Source organism: Octopus sinensis, linkage group LG8, assembly GCF_006345805.1.
Source record: "Octopus sinensis linkage group LG8, ASM634580v1, whole genome shotgun sequence".
NCBI lineage: Eukaryota > Metazoa > Mollusca > Cephalopoda > Octopoda > Octopodidae > Octopus > Octopus sinensis.
The window spans coordinates 18,034,817-18,053,221 of NC_043004.1; the positions used below are offsets into that span (position 1 = coordinate 18,034,817).

Genomic DNA, 18,405 nt, shown 5'->3' on the forward strand with positions numbered 1-18,405 from the left:
CTTATTTTAGAACATGGCTGAGTCCATAAAATAGGATTTGACTACACCTCCATTTAGAGCACAGTTTAAGCTATCTTTTCGTGGAAGATGGTTTATATTCCTATAACCTGTGTTAATTCTGTAACCCTTTAAAATGGAAGATAAGAAAGTTCATTTTCGGCACTTGATGCTTTGGGAACAAGACAAAAATTGCTGCAGCTCGGCTGGGATGTGTTACCCCACCCTCCATATTCATCAGATATTGCTCCTTCGGATTTCCTCTTATTCAGGTCTCTGCAGAATAGTCTTAATGGTAAAAATTTCAATTCCTTGGATGACGTAAACAGATACCTTGATGAATTCTTTGCCATGAAACCACCTCAATTCTGGGAAGAGGGTATTTTCAAGTTAAAGGAAAGATGGAGACGCACTGTGCAACAAAATGGTTCATATTTGGTCGATTAAAAATCCAATGGCAAGTATTTATTGACCTTTTTCTTTCCTTTAAAAATCGGCACGAACTTTCCGGACAACCTAATACTTCTCTCGGTTGCTCTCATTAAGTGCAGCATCGTCAGAATTCTCTGTATCTGCTTCTGCATCATTCCCCGTACTTTCGGTCATCACCCTCCTCCTAATCTCATCGAGCTCTGCTACTGTTAGCCATCCTTTCTTCCTTATTGCTCTTACTTGGACACAGAGTATCTGTTCCGTAATATCCGAGCCCTGCTTCTCCATCCATATTTCATACATCCCCTTTCTATATCCTCTTATGGGTCTCCCTTCATTATCAGTAAGTTTACTCAAAAAGTAACACTCCATGACAGTTGTATTCATCGTCTTAGTCCATTCAGTTTTAGCAGCCGTATAATAACAACCGGGCCTGTGCTGCTCACCCACAGTCCGTCACCTGTAGCCCCGTTTGATTTACGCCGTTGTTTATGTTAATTCTATTGTTCATTACTCTCATGCTAAGGAAAGTGTTGATAAGGTTTCACAAACACCAGTAGTTTTATCGAGACACCATCTCCAGAGGACTTTGCCCTTCTCCCGTTAGATGTTTAAGTGAGCTATTCTGCGCTGGACACCAAACCCAGTGTTCAATACTCCACAGCTGGTGAATGGTGAATGAGTTGTTATTTGGATGGCCGTTGACTCCTTGTGTTTCATCCTGCAGAGTGGCCAAATAGCAAAAAGCACCCGCCTCACAAAGCAAATTCTGTGGGGTGGCCGGTTTATTATCATTATTAATAATATTATATGAAAAGTCACAGCTTATTTTGCTGGGAATGAGGGAAAGTGTCAGCTGTCCATAGCCAACAGACTAAGGTGACACTTGTCTACTGGTCAAGCTTCAAGAATCCTGCGAAGAATTCTTACAGTTCCAAATAATCCTGATTTTTGTAGGTGCTGCACCAATCTTTTTTAGCCATGTTGGTAGTTGAGTCCTGATACTTCCGCACTCAACTTTGTTGTTGTTGTTATTATTATTTTATTATTATTATTATTATTATTATTATTATTATTATTATTATTATTATTATATTATTATTATTATTATTATTATCATTATTATTATTGCCTTTGCACAGCTTCTAACGCTGTCTACAGTGTCAGCTGTTCACTACCAGTGAACAAATGTAACACCTTATTTTTCGAGCACCTTCGGGAGTATTCGAGCGGTTCCAAACAGTGCTGTTTTCTATTGCAGCCCCTATTTGTCCCACGTACTTCTCGAGATTTTTGCTCACTGTTCCCAGGGCTCCGACAATTATTGGTACAACTGCTACCTTTTCCATCGACCACAACTGTTTAACTTCCCAAGCTAACATGTCATATCTCTCAACTTTTCTTTCTTCCTTATCGCATACCTTTTCGTCAGCTGGGCATGTTATATCTATGATACAGTAAAATTTGTTGTTTTTTTTTCTCAATTAAGACTATGTCCGGCTTCCTATTCTCTATCTCATGGTCGCACTAAATCATACAATCCCATAGGATCTTTGTATTTCCATTTTCGACGATGCCTTCAGGTTTGTGGTCGTACCAATGTTTTTCTCTGTCAAGTCCATACTTGTTGTAAAGTGTCCAATGAACAAGCCTGGCTATATTGTCCTGGCGTCTCTTATATTCCTTCTGGGCAAGTGGCGTAACGGTTTCATCGTTTTGTCCACAGATTCTGCACTTATCACTTTCTGATGTGTTGTATATTCTGTATTTTATGTAGTTTGTTTTTAGTACTAGCTCATGGGCAGCACAGATTAAACCCATGTTTCCGGTTTTAAATCATTTTTAGTCATCCACAGCCATGTTTTTTCTCTGTCTGTCATATTTTCAACATCCCAGTGAAACTAACCATGCATTCTTTTCTTTATCCACCTATTTTCAGTGTCATTCGTTTTCAATTTCTTGTATAGTGCTTTATCTTTGCAATCTTTCAACCTACACAAGCCTGACCTTCTTCCTTTATTATAATTATTATTATGAAAACACATGGCTTAGTTGTTAGGGTGTCGTACTCACGATCGCTGTGTTCTTGAGCAAAACACTTCATCTCGCTTTGCTCTGCTACCACTTCGACACCTGGTGCGTGGCACACCATGCTCCTATTCAGACAGCGTCGATTTGATTGGAGAGACCGAACTAATGTGCGACGCGAACATTTGATCACTATCAAAGCGAATCATTTATGCAGGGTGCTCGGCAAAAGCTGAACGCACAAAATCAAGTTTTGAGTTCGAATCCGCTCTAATAATGCATATCATAGAAATGGACCTGAGATACGGAAGGGTTTCCAGCATTGCAATGGATTTAGAAGGAGAGCTTGCAAAACCTCTGAGCTGCTCCTGTAGTTTCTACACGGGACAAAAGCATCTCTGATGTTTATTTTCCCTTCACATAAGTACGACGTTCACATTATCAAGCTTCTGGAACTCTTATGGAGTACCATTCCTTCTCTCTCTCTCTCTATCTATCTATCTATCTATCTATCCACTCTTCCTCCCTCTCTTTCCCTCTTTCTCCCTCTCTCTTTCTCTCTCTCCCTCTCAATCTTTCCTCGTTCTCCCCCTCTATCATCTATCTATCTATCTATCTGTCTTCCTCAATCTCAAGCTTTCTCAGTCTCTCCCTCTCTCTCTCTCTCTCTCTACACCCACACACACACACACTCTCTCTCTATCTATCTTCTCTTCCTCCCTCCTTTCCCTCTCAATCATTCCCCCTTCTCCCACTCTATCATCTATCTATCATCTATCTGTCTATCTCCCTCTCAATCTTTCTCTCTCTTTCTCTCTCTCTCTACACACACACTCTCTCTCTACACCCCCTCTCTCTCTCTCTCTCTCTCTCTCTCTCTCAACAGAAAACACCTGCAATAGTGAACTAAATAATTGATGAGTTGAATATCTGCTAACAAAAGACCGGTCAAATGTGTTGTTGACTAATTTCATTGAACATGTCTTGGAACCAAACAACCGAACATAGTGGAGGGGAGAGGCGCCATTGGCATGAGGGGGGAAGGGTGTTCTGGGAGGATGTATAGCATGATGGGAAAGGCTGGAGCGAAACAACGAGGAGACAACAATATATTCCTACAAAGCGTCCTAGATATGAATATAATCATTATTGAAGATAAAGAAAGAGATATTTAAATAACTTATTGGTTGTTGCTACTGCAATGGAGAGAGAGAGAAAGAAAGAGAGAGGAAAGGAGGAGAGAGATGTTATGAGACAGAGATGGAGTCTTTAGATTTATAACACGACATAAGAGAACAAACTGCTTTCTTTAAACAATTTACCATTATTCTACTGTAAGTATGAACTTACAACAACAGTATTATCAACATTATCGTCGTTTACATTATCACAGAATCAGAGTTGTAACTATCTTTCATACTGTCTAAATCATCATCATCAGCAACAACAACATAATACGTAGCGTTGCCAGAAGTCATGATTAAATCTGTACTATAATAAAGAAAATATAATTAATAAACGAGATCATAGGATATTGCACAACGAAATTTATATATATATAATTTATGTATGTCATTATTCAGTTTATTTCAAGATTTCTTACCAATAGAGAAAGAACCGGTTTCTAACCTAGATCCCAGGTTCTTTCATTAGAATTTCAACATCAACAACTGGGTGTTTTTGTATGTATGTATGTATAGATTTGTTTGTTTTATGTATGTATTCTCATGCATATAGCTGCATATCTAGATATGCTCATATATTAATATATATATATAATGATAAACTTCTGGAAAGTTTTACAGACTTTTACAGTTCCGGTTATGGAACAGAGGAATCGGAATCAGATTTCGGACATCTGGTCACATTTTTAATTTGACCCGGTTTAACTGCAAAGCAAAGACTTTCAAAACACTTGTTAGAGAATCACTTTATGCTAACGATGCTGATTTGTTGACACACTCAGACGGAGATATATAACATTTAATGGACAGATTTTCCACTGCATGTATACATTTCGGACTCACAGTTCATCTGGGGGAAACCAAAGTCATGTTTACTCTTGTACCAGGACAAACATATTCTGAACCAAACATTTTTGTGAATGGAACAGTGTTAGAAGACGTTGACACTTTTGTTTACCTTGGAAGCACACTGTCAAGAGATGGTAGTTTTGATGCAGAGATATACTATCGAATAGGGAAGGGAAGTGTTGCATTTGGAAAGCTCGAAAAGTGAGTATGGGTGGATAGAGGTATTTCCCTGTAGACAAAAATCAGTGTCTATAAAGCATGTGTATTGTCTACACTTCTTTATTCAAATGAGACAAGAACTACTTACAAGCGTCATATAAAAATGCTGGAGAGATTTCATCAAAAGTGCCTCATACATATCTTAGGAGTCAAGTGGGAATGTTTCATACCAGATACAGAGAGGTTTTGCGCATGGCAGGTTACAGCTCAGTTGAACAACATGTTATCTTGGTTCAAATTGGATGGATAAGACATGTTATTAGAATGAAAGATGACCGATTGCCGTATTTTTTTATGGTGAACTCAACTCTGGCAAGCGACCACAACATGAGCCGAGAAAAAGGTATAAATACTGTGTGAAGGAAAATCTGAAGAAGCTAGATATAATCAAAAGTGATTAGGAAAATGATGTTCTAGATCGGAACAAATGGAGAGGTGTTGTTAGGACTGGTTGCAATGTCTGGGAGGAAAAGATGATTCAGCACTCTGAACTTAAAAGGACCTGTCGCAAAGGAACAATTGGAGCTGTAATCAACAGTGAACATTGGATATGTATGATATGTGGCCGTATTCTGTTGTCAAACACAGGATACGTGAATCATATGAAGCCACATGAAAATCGTAATGCCCAGATAGGTAATGATCTTGTACACCGACTTCCTCTTACAACTTGTTTCTTGCAACTTATGTCAAAAAAATTGAAAGACAATATCTGGACTTAAAAGGCATATGCTAGTTCACAAAAGCATTCCTTCAGAATCAGATTCCAAAGGGCAAAGATATAGAAGAAACTTGAATAATATCTGTCACTTGTGTTTTGAACTCTGTCAGTCAGCAGCTGGTCTTAAAAATCATTTAAGGGCTCATCAACGGAATGAGTGTGCTGTGTGATGGGGTGTGGTGGTTGATGGGACGGCTATCATCTGTGAAGATGAAGCGATCACCAGGGATGTATAATCAACGGAATGAGTGTGCTGTATGATGGGATGTGGTGTTGATGGGACGGCTATCATCTGTGAAGATGAAGCAATCACCAGGGATGTATAAATGTATATCGCGCAAACTATTTTTCCGAGGTTTCTAATGCGGCTGACAGCACATATATATCTTTTCTCTTATCTTTTACTGGTTTCAGTCCTTTGGTCGCAGCCATACCGGAGCGCCGGCTTTTTAGTCGAACAAATCGACCCCAGGACTTATTCTTTGTAAGCCTAGTACTTATTCTATCGGTACCTTTAGCCGAACTGCTAAGTCTCGAGGACGTAAAGACACCAACATCGGTTGTCAAGCGATGGTGGGTGGGACAAACACAGACACAAATGCATACATTATATATATATATATATATATATATAATATATATATATATATATATATATATATATATATATATATATATGTATGTGTGTGTGTGTGTATGTGTGTGTGTGTATGAGGTGAGGACGGAAATTCTTCAAAGGGATGTCAAACAAACAAGTCCGCCGGTACAGTCCAAGCAAAGAATATATATATATAAAAATATATATTGAGTATTTTCAAAAACAATAAATTAAGTATAAGGAAAGGAAAAGTTGTAGGCGTAAACGATCTATAATTCAGTGTCCAGGCTGGTACAGAACCAATATACATTCCACGAATTGTTTCGGAGTCTAATTAATTCCAAAGACAAAGACGAAAAACTCACCATGAAATACATATTAGATTTTACTCTTTACTCTTTTACTCTTTTACTCTTTTACTTGTTTCAGTCATTTGACTGCGGCCATGCTGGAGCACCGCCTTTAGTCGAGCAAATCGACCCCGGGACTTATTCTTTGTAAGCTCAGTACTTATTCTATCGGTCTTTTTTGTCGAACCGCTAACTGACGGGGACATAAACACACCAGCATCGGTTGTCAAGCAATGCTAGGGGGACAAACACAAACACACAAACATACACACATATATATATACGACAGGCTTCTTTCAGTTTCTGTCTACCAAATCCACTCACAAGGCATTGGTCAGTCCGGGGCTATAGCAGAAGACACTTGCCCAAGATGCCACGCAGTGGGACTGAACCCGGAACCATGTGGTTGGTTAGCAAGCTACTTACCACACAACCACTCCTGCGCCTCAATAAAAATATATAAAGACCTTTCATAGCCCAGACGGGAACGAACAGATAATTATTATGTGTTCGTTCCCGTCTGGGCTATGAAAGGTCTTTATATATTTTTGCTGGTCATAATTATTCATACCAGTCTGTAATTCCTGACGAAGAATCTAATTTGTATTTCATGGTGAGTTTTTCGTCTTTGTCTTTGGAATTAATTAGGCTCCAAAAAAAAAAAAACAATTTGTAGAATGTATATTGGTTCTGTACCAACATGGACACTGAATTAAAGATAGCCTACAGCAACAATTTTTCCTTTCCTTATACTTCATACACACACACACACACACACCACACACACACACACACACACACACACACACATATATATATATACATATATGACGGACTTCTTTCAGTTTTCGTCAACCAAATCCAGTCATAAGGCTTTGGTCGGCCCGAGGTTATAGTAGAAGACCTGGAACCATGTGATTGGGAAGCAAGCTTCTTACCACACAGCCACTCCTGTGCATATATACATACATACATACATACATACATATATATATATATATATATATATATATATATATATATATATATATATATATATATATATATGCATTTCGTCTGTCGTTAGGTGCTGAGTTCAAATTCCGCCGAGGTCGACTTTGCCTTTCATCCTCTCGGGGTCGATAAATAAAGTACCGGTTATGTACTGGGGTCGATGTAATCGACTTAATCCTTTTGTCTGTCCTTGTTTGTCCTCTCTATGTATAGCCCCTTGTGGGTAGTAAAGAAATATATATATATATATACAAATACATGAGCGCGCAAACACAGATAAGTGGTTTGCTTCCCAGCTAGATGGTTCCAGATTCAGTCCTGCTGCGTGGTACCTTGTGCAAGTATCTTTTATAATGGCGTCGAGTCGGCCAAGGCCTTCTGAGTAGATTATTTATTTATTTATGGAGGAATGTGTGAGAGGTGATATGCATACACACATGCAGTCGTACATACACATATACACGCATACATATATGTATATTACCTCTCACAAATACCTCAATGCTACAACACACCCTACAAATACATTGCGCATATAGATCTCTCTTTTACCACCCACATATACTATACCTCTACGTACACAAACACATACAAACACCGACATCGTGAACTCTCCACTTACCCTCTATCGCTCTTCCCTCCTTTTCTCTTCAACTCCATTCTTTCCTCGAACCCCTCTCCCTTTATCGCTTTCTCTCCTTCACTCTCACACTTCCTACTTACTCTCCCTCTCCATCCACCATTCTCAAATGTAACCTTATTGTGACCCAGATTGTGTCTCCACTTCCAGTCGCCGTCTTTCCTGTTAATTTCCTTATTACCTGAGGTCTGTCGTGTGAACAGTAGCATATATAATTTTCTCTTTTTCTTGCCTTTCAATTTCTTTTCCTGTTCTTTTATCTCTCTTTGACAAAGCGCCTCATCCGAAACGTCAGATTTTCTTCTGTTTCTTCCCTTTGTATATTGTACACTTCTTTGCTATTGTTTCGCTTTATATGTCTACGCTTTTTCAGGCAAATGCATTCATTTGTCTGAATCCGCGTAGTAATTTTTGTTACTCTCCTCTACCTCAAATTTTACTCGTATTTGTGGGATTTTTACACACAACACATTTATATGAGTGCATGTGTGTGTATACATGCCTGTAAGTACGTGTGTATGTACATGTGTGTGTATGTGTTTGAGTGTACGTTCAACGCATAAGTAGAACAGACGAGCGTAGAACAGGACTAAGTTCAAGTCAGAGCATTATTTCTGGTTGTAAATGCTGACTACATCAAGTCTTGTTATTCTAATCCCGTTTCCGATTATTAGATTGGATGTCAAGTGTTAGTCTGATGATCAGAAGAGTGCGAAATTCGAATAACCAGACATGAAGTAATAATTGCTACAACTATGTGTGTGTATATATTATTCTTTTAAAAGAATAGTGTTGATAGTGACTTCGAAGCTTCGGATCGCTTAGCCTTCATTGGTTTGTGATATATTTGAGTTCATATTGGCTTTATATAATCTCTAGCAAGATTTTTTGGTAGGGTGGGGCCTGTACGTGGAACTCTTGAATAATAATTAGGTTGTAGGGTAATCTCTGGTGGAAAGATACTAGAGACAGCTGTAATCAAAGTTGGTGTTGTGTTGCTTAGAGTTCAGTGCTGCGTGTAAAACTGTAATCGATATTTAGGTGTGTCAGCTTCGGGTCTTGGGGGTCGTATTTTAGGGTTCATAAAAGAATGCAGATTAGGGAAAAAGTTAGTTGGTCGACAGATGTGTAGCTAAGTTTAATCGTTGTTGATGCTATCTGAACACTGATGGGAAAATATTACTTGTTTGCTTTGGAAATATGGAGGTTTATTGTTAGGAGTTTAATCTAATTTATAAAACTTCGTAATTACGTATGTTTACTTAGATGCGTCGATTTTGTATTCTGGAGTTTTAGTTTAGAATTTCGGTTATCACGTGTCTTAAGTGTTCACAAAAGAATGTGAATAGACGGAAAGTTTAGATAGTCAGCAGATACTTTTGCTTATTGTTGGTGCTATTTTAATACTATTTACAAGATTTAACTTGTTTGTTTCGTAAGGTGGAAGATATTGTTCAGAGTTCAATCAAGCTTGAAAGACTTTGTAATTACGTGTGTCAGCTTCAGGTCATGGTGCTTTTGTATGGAAATTTGGTTATCTTATGCTTTGGGGTTCACAAAAGTATGTAGGTTGGAGAAAGATTAGTTGAATAGCAGATTTCTAACTAGGAGTTAATTAGGTGTTTATAAATTGAGGATTTTGGAAGGAATTTATTCTTTATTTCTACATGTGCACACGTTTCTATAATGCCCACATTTACGTATGTTCGTGGGTCCAAAGTAACATATCAAAATATCATTAAGAAAACCCACACTTGAAACCGAATCGAAGAAACATTTATAAAAACCATAGTTTACAAAGTTTACGCCTCCAAAACATAACGGTAAAATTTTCTAATAGTAATCAAGTAAAACGAAGAACAATTAACAGAGATCAATAAAATAAACATCACTAAAATAAGGAGTGGACTTGATATAATCGATAACGGCCCTTAGGTTGTTGAAGGTTTCCCTGCATGGCTACAGTCTAATGAATGAAAATAGTAACAATATAATTGATACGTTTGCACCTTTCCAAAATCAATTGAATTCCAACTGTGAAGCGAGTATATCAATGAGTTGGCAGTCTGTGAAATTACTAATGAGTCATACTGATATCGTCTGTCATTTCTTTACATAGAAGCAGAACGGCCTGCATGGGGTCACTTGACCTGCTAGAAATAGCAGACAGTTTTTCAAGCTACATTAGTGACCACCCACTCTTGATGTGTGGGTGGCTAGTGTAGAATTTTTTTACCATTCATCTATCTTTTCCTGTTCTATTAGCTCCATAATGTTACCAATTCTAATGTTTCTGTCTTTCCCTTAGACGTTTTCCAATAACCAATAAGTTTTATACACAATTTGCTCTTATGAGAAACTCCAAATACATAAATTTTTGCTTGTCTTGTTCTTTTACAAGGCTCTGTTCAATACCAATTTCAAAATTATTCCTTGCCTTCTTTTAATGGACATATAAGATGTAATCTGGAGAGCACCATGTCTTGATAATAAGACCCCTGCAGTAAGGTAGAGGCATACTGGTGTTTGGTGCTTGAGATTTGACTGTGGGTCTCATATGAACCAGTTATTTGTAAATCAATGGTATTTGCTGTTTTTTTGTTTGTTTTGTTTTGCTATTTAATATCTCAGGACAAATTGTATTCAATAGACAAATAATCAAAAGCATTTGTCTCATAATGCTTAATGAAATTATTTTCTGAATTTGATGAAGGGCCCTACTTAAATCATCTTATGTTTCCTCTTCTTCACAGCAAACCATTTTTTGCCAATGGATCCCCTTTGGTTCCCATTTTACTGGGATGGAACCCCCACCCCACCCATTTGATGTTTTAAAAATCCTATCATATTTTTTTATATAATTAGATTTTATTCAGAATTGTATTTAAAACAATATTTTGTGCATTGTAGAAACATAAGCAATTTATTGCAGATAAATTTTAAAAACATCTGACATGGGCCCCCTCCTAGGGTCATGTGGACCCCAACTGATAACTGCTATAGACATTGATTTAAAGTACTAATGATATTCAGACAGAGTATCAGCCACTATGATTTCAATAGTGTAAGGGTGTAATGACTGCAAAAGTCATCGGCACATTTCTTTCATCTGTTTTATTAAATGCTAGCATCCATGGTTTTCACCTTTGTCAAAGGACTCTCACCAATCTCAAAGACCCTGAAAAGGGTCTTGAATGCCGTCTGCACTTTTCTTACTAATTTGCAGCCCTCAAAAGTCTTCTTGGGGAAACGTTCAACAACCTAACGGCTGTTATTGATTATATCAACTCCAGTCCTTATTTTAGTGACGCTTATTTTATTGATCTCTGTTAATTGCTCTTCATTTTAGGTGATTACTATTAGAAAATTTTACCTTTATTTTGGAGGCTTTGTGAACTATGGTTTTTATAAATGTTTCTTTGATTCGGTTTCACGTGTGGGTTGTGCTAATGATATTTTGATATGTTACTTTGGACCCACGGACATATGCAAATGTGGGCATTATAGGAACGTGTGCACATGTAGAAATTAAAATAAATTCCTTCCAAAATCCTCAACTTATAATAACCTAATTAACTCTGCAATTGCAGAGGGTATGAGATGTTTTGGCAGAGTTTTTGATGCTGCCTATTAGGCATGGCTGATTCAATGTTGACTTTCTTGATGTCAAACGTTCTAATATCCCTTTTGTTGTCTCTTTCTCCCCTTCTCTGGTGAGAGAAAGGGCAAATAGCATTCAGGACCTTTCTGAGGGTCTTTGAGAGTGATGAGTAGGAGGGTAGCATTGGTGAGTCTCTTGAGGCTATTTGAGAATGGTGAGAGTCATGGATACCAAACTCCCTCTAACCAATCTCAAAGACCTTCAAAAGGGTCTTGAATGCCACCTGCCCTTTTCCTCTGTGATGCTCAAAAGGGTCATGGATACTACCCTCTCTCCAACCAATTGGAAAGACCCTCAAAAACGTCATGAATGTTACCACTCCCCCTGGATGTAGCTCAGTTTCTGAGGCCTTGAAACAATGGGTCACAAATACTGCCCTACCACCTCTGAATAAATTATTAGAAAATAAATAAATAGAAACAACAAACAAGTAAAAATATTTAAAACATAAATCAATTTTATTCAATAATCTTTTTTTTCCACAAAAAGATGTAAAGCTTAATTTCTGTTATGAAATAATTCTTATTAATTAATTTATAATTTCTTTCATTTTGTCATTTTCATCATCTTTAATGCCTAATTTGGTATCTGTATTTCAATTATATACATCCAGTTTATATTTATTTTTTAATTACTTTTTATTTTATTTTATGTTTTTTTTTCTTTTCTTTTTGGATGATTTATCCTTCTGGTTGGATGATCTTGTACCCACCCTGCACCCAGAAGATATTGCTAAAACATCTAAAAAAATTCAAGTTGAAGAAAAATAACATAGAATTAAATTAAATTAAAATATTTTAAAAACTTATATGTAAAAAAAAAAAAAATGAACAGTCCCGAATGAACATTTCCACCAGTCAGGTTGAAAATAAAAAGGAAAAAAAAAATACTAAAAATATTTTAGGAAAAAAAACCCCTAAAAAACAGGATATTTCTATCTTGTGAGAAAAGTCGCTTGGATGAAGCACTGTTGAATGGACCAAATGTAAAGGAATACGGAGATGGACATAGGGATGCAGCTCCTTGGTTTGGAGGGCAAGGATCTGTATAAAAGAATAATCGCAAACCTAACATAGAAGTAGATTTCCACAAGAACTCAACCCAAAAATACATGATTTCTAGTTGTCTTCACCGTTTAATATATGTCACAGCCAGAGTCATTGAAAAGGACTACAGATTGTTGTAATTATTATTATTACTATTGAATAAGAGAGCAGTGCACGCCATCAAAGTGACGCTGGGGTACAAATACACAAAGCCCAATATACCCACCATGACTACCTGTCTGATAAGGTACACTGGGCACATGCATCACAACCATATGTGCATGACATGGTGACCTTATATCAAGATAAACACAGCACATGACCTTGCAGGTGGGGCCCAGTTAGAATTTTCTTCAGGTCGAGTTGCTCATCTTGATCAAAAGGTCCCTGAATAAGGTTTGTTTAAGGATGATGAACAAAACAACCCTGTTTCCAAAGGTGAATTATTCAAACCCCCAAAAGAATCCCTGTCAACACATGGCTATGATGCTCCCCACTACTACTCCTGTTCACGATTAATTATACTTTTCATTAGTTAGTATTAATTTATTATACATTATTCAAATTTAAAAACCAAATAAAATAAAATTTCACAGGTCACATCACAGCACAGCCTCTCTCTCTCTATATATATATATTTCTCTCGCTTATTAAAAATTGTGTGCATGCATATGTGTGTGTGTGTGCATGCCCATGCATGCATCTGAATGTGGCTTTCATATATGAACTAATACATGAGTTTGCATATCAGAGTGGTTTTCTGTGTATACATAGACAAATTCAGAAATCAACAGTTGAATACATACACATGTGTGTGTGTGTGTGTGTGTAAAATTTCCTGTTAAATAGGTAACGTGTGCTCAGATTTTCCTCTCTTTGCCTTACCATAACATATTCAACAGTCCATTCAAAACCATATCTTTACCAAAAATTAACCCCTACCCTCAATACATTTTTTTTCAAAATTACAGACTTTTATCCGTAATGGCATGTCAGTCTGGGAGAAAATCCTTGATTCTTGGGATTAATTGCCCCATCACATTTGGAGTTGACACCAATTATAATCAAACAACTGGATTATTCTCTCTGGAAATTAGAGATAATTTCAAAAAATCAAGAACTCATATAAGTGCAGGTGTGGTTGTGTGGTAAGAAGTTTCCTTCTCAACCACACAGTTTCATGTTCAGTCCCACTGTATGGGACCTTGGGCAAGTATCTTTTACTATGCCCTCAAGTGAAACAGTCTTGTGAGTGGATATGGTAGACAGAAACTGAAAGAAACCTGTTGCACATGCGTGTGTGTTTGTCTCCCACCACCACTTGACAACTGGTGTTGGTGTGTTTACATCCTGTGACTTGTTGATTTGGGAAAAGAGACAAATAGAATAAGTACCAGAGTTTTTTTTTTTTTTAAAAAAGACCTGGGGTCAATTTGTTGAACTAAAATTTTTCAAGGTGGTGCTCCAGCATGGCCACAATCCAATGACTGAAACAAATAAAAGAACAAAAGATGAAAGAATTTATTTTACATGTCACCTAATGTCCTCTTAGTCATCTTTGATGTTTAAATAAATGCCACAGGGCAATCTGAGTTATTTCTTTCAGCTCATTTGCATTTCATTTATTATGCAAATTACCTGGGCCATTAATGTGTTCAGCTCATTTTTTGTATATGTCCACATACCTTGTCAGCTGAAGATAATGTAAAACAATTGCTGTGTGGGCAACGCAGAAACAAAGTAAAACAAACCTGCGTCCACAGCTGCCCTCGTGCCTTCAGAGAATCAAATTGTCTTTTCCTTAATGGCAAATAAAATTCTGGAGAATTCTCAATTCTTGAAATTATCTTCCTTTCTAAATTGAAGTTGGTATCAACAAGCACCAAGTGATTGGTATCTCCTCTCTGGGAAGGGAGGTAATTTCAATAAATTACGAATTTCTTTGTGTATCTTGTTTAATATGCAGCAATTTGACTTGGTTGTTTAAATACATCTCTAGCCATTGAGTTATCTCCCTTAGCTCATTTTCGTTTTTTTTACTATCATCATCATCACCCACATCATATTTACATTTTCATGCTTGCATGGGTTAGATGCTTCCTCCCCAACACAGTATCTCTCTCTCTCATACACACATACATACTTTTTGTTTCAGGCAGTGGCCATGCTGTATGTGGGTATATATATATATATATATATATATATATATATATATATATATTGGCCTGATAGCCAAGCTAGCAGATATCATTCAAGACCTGAAACGATAATGCAAAGCGCATTGTGACCAGCAATGTATAACTACATCTGATAGTCTGGTCAATCACATGAGATATATATATATATATATATAAGAACACATACATACACACTCACATGCTTACATATGTATACACACATATACATAAAAATACACACACACACACACACATATATATATTATATATATGTGTGTATATAAAATATTCTATCCCAGACTATCAGTCCTACTATCAACCCTGTCAAAAGTGCACCAAATGAGACCAAACCAACAATAAATGGAACAAAGGAACGGCCAAATCTTTTGCAAAGTCACTGTCATATGTGCTTTTTTTTTGTTTTTCTTTTTTTTTCAGCAGTAAAACACCCAGTAATAAAATCTATCCTCTCCCCCCCAACATTTAGGCTTCATTTTTAAAGCTCCGTTTTTACATTAATTATGCAATTATTCTCTGTTGGTTAACATTTGGAAGAAAAGTTTTTAGAACAGGAGAGAAGAATTTCATCAAGAAATTTTGTTGACCTTCATTCCATGAATTCTTTTAATGTTTGCTTCTCCGTTATAATTCAAAGTTTTCTCTAAACACACTATCAGCATATATCTTTACTTACAAAATGAATTCATATACATACCTACATGTATATTTATATTTATATTTATATATATATATATATATATATATATATATATATATATATGCATACATACCCACATATATATATATGTGTGTGTGCATACATGTACATATACACACACACACACACTGATTTAAAAATTTACACGTATATCTATAATGAGTGTATATTGGTGTATATACACTCTCATACACATAAGCAAAGTTTTAAAATTTGGTAGTTATTTTGTATACAAAATGCTATTTACATATATATACATACATATATATATATATATATATATATATGTGGATTGAACAGAGATCTTTCAAAATGTGTAAAGTCCATTATAAATTATGTATGTCGTCAGTAAAAGTCCATGAGGAAGACAAGGCCATTGCTAACTCCGAACTGTGTTGGGTGTCAATCATTTGTATACAGAAGCATATAGCTTACACCTGTAGGAAACTGAAGACAACGTAAGCACCAAGGTGCTTCCTGGAGTTTCACAAACATAGTCATAAAGACATCTGAGGTGTTTCATAATGAATTCCAAGAAGCTCTAAAATATTTCATAAACATTCTCTAGGAGCTGCAAAGTATTTTTCACCACAACCCCTTAAAATGCTCATGAAGAGCTTCCTTATGGTATCCCCACACACGAAATAGGAGTTTCTCTATGACTGTCAAGCATCCCCAAGGAGTTTCCACTATAACCACTGTAAGGAGTTTTATAATGATCACCAAGGAGCTGCAGTAAATTTCCTAATGAGCTTCAAGCAACTGCACGAAGTTTCATTAGAACTGCCAAATAGCTTTAAGGGGTTGTTTACAGATAGATGTTCCAGAATGTGGGTCCTAAAACGAAGGTGGTCTATTTTATCTCAGCTTTACTTTTGGTCCCAACAATTATGAGTTTGCCATCACGGAGAGCGACAAGAATGTGGGTGTTACCGGGTGTGAATGCAATGCACTGTATTGGCACCAGCAAGGGAATCGTTGTGATTACAGCAAGTCTGGGGGGAAAAAGAAGAAAAAACAAAAAAAGAAATTAGATACATAGATATTCAATGAAGTTTCCACAAATTTTACCTAATACATTTTCCTCATTTTTCATGGGAATTAAATACCAGTGATAAATGAACAACAGAACATAAAGGAAACAAAGGATTTTGTTCCAAGACCCCAAATTGTCTGGAGCATTGTAGAAGCTCACTGGGGTGTGCTTTTGTGGTCCGACCCATGTTATCAATCAATTCAAGATAAACGTCACATTATTTACAATTAGCGTACTATGTTATCCAAGTTCAGCAATGAATGAATCAGTGATGAACAAATATAAATCTATCTCATCAATTTATCCTGTAAGATACATACTAAAAATGTTATTATCAACAAGGCCAAAACATCCAGAAAGTGAAAAGGTCTTTATTCTTTTATTTGTTTCAGTCATTTGACTGCGGCCATGCTTTTTAGTCGAACAAATCAACCCCGGGACTTATTCTTTGTAAGCCTACTACTTATTCTATCGATCTCTTTTTCCGAATTGCTAAGTTACGGGGATGTAAACACACCAAACGACGGGCTTCTTTCAGTTTCCATCTACCAAATCCACTCACAAGACTTTGGTCGGCCCGAGGCTATAGTAGAAGACACTTGCCCAAGGTGTCACGCAGTGGGACTGAACCCGGAACCATGTGGTTGGTAAGCAAGCTACTTACCACACAGCCACTCCTGCAGCTATGTAAAATTAGTGAATGTTACAAACACAATACATCATATACATATCTGAAGGGTTGATGCTGGTAGAGAGAATTGGGGGACAAATTCAAATACTTTGTTGTATTTGGTTAGGTTCCAAGTATCAGGAGATTTAAAATACAAATTGAGCTTTTTATATTTCTGGGTTTAATAAAATATTTACTTGTAGTTCATCAACTATACCCTTATCTCTCTCTCTCTCTTTGAAGTTTATAAACTGATAAATAATTTAGAATTCTGGCCATTGTCCACTCTGCGTTCTTATATATTTGTCATGTTATGTTGGCAAACAATCTTTACTCCAAAGTACTGTTGCTGAATATCTCTCGTTGTGAGAATTACAAATAATTTTCTAAACTACTTACAGAGTTCCTTGTTAGTTTGCCCGATGTTTTCTTTGGAGTTGTATAGAAACAGGTTAAGTTTTAGAGGTGGAATAGTCTGACTTACCCAAAAAGTTCATAAATAGTGAGATATCCTTGATCATTGCCAGTAACGAGGTAATCTTCACCAATAGCCATATGGTGAATGGCATGGGAAACTTGGTGTTGGAAGAGATGTTTACCATTAATTGTATACAATTGGAGAGAATATTTGGTCTGGAAATAAGACAAAAATACACATCATAAAACACAGATGAACAAAATCAATACAATAAACCTCAGAAAAAAACAGAATGGATTGAAAAGTGACACGGCTGAAATTCTTTTATTTGTTAATTTGTTTCAGTCATTTGACTGCGGCCATGCTGGAGCACCACCTTTAGTCGAACAAATCTACCCCAGGACTTGTTCTCTGTAAGTCTAGTACTTATTCTATTGATTCTTTTGTTGAACCACTAAGTTACAGGGACATAAATACACCAACATTGGTTGTCAGGCAATGGTGAGGGAACAAACACAGACACAAACATACACACACACACACATATATATCAAAGTACAGGTGATGTACTTTGATATCACCTGTACATCAAAGTACAGGTGATAAGAGGGATAAAAATATCCAAGATTTAACTGGTTGAACACCTAACAATATAGGCACATACATAT

The 18,405-nt window shown here is 36.6% G+C and overlaps 1 protein-coding gene across 4 annotated transcripts in view; it reads right to left on the reverse strand.

Moving 5' to 3' along the window:
• Positions 1-14,381: 14,381 nt before the first annotated feature.
• The window catches only part of LOC115214931 (neurobeachin-like protein 1), a 345,811-nt gene continuing 341,787 nt past the window's right edge, over positions 14,382-18,405 (reverse strand). For all 4 annotated transcript variants that reach the window (XM_036505273.1, XM_036505272.1, XM_029784012.2 and 1 more), the window contains exons 57-58: positions 17,804-17,952; positions 14,382-16,608 (exon numbers count right to left, since the gene is read on the reverse strand). In XM_036505273.1, coding sequence (XP_036361166.1) covers positions 16,467-16,608; positions 17,804-17,952 — 291 coding nt within the window. In that variant the 3' untranslated portion in view covers positions 14,382-16,466. The remainder of the gene's footprint in view (positions 16,609-17,803; positions 17,953-18,405) is intronic.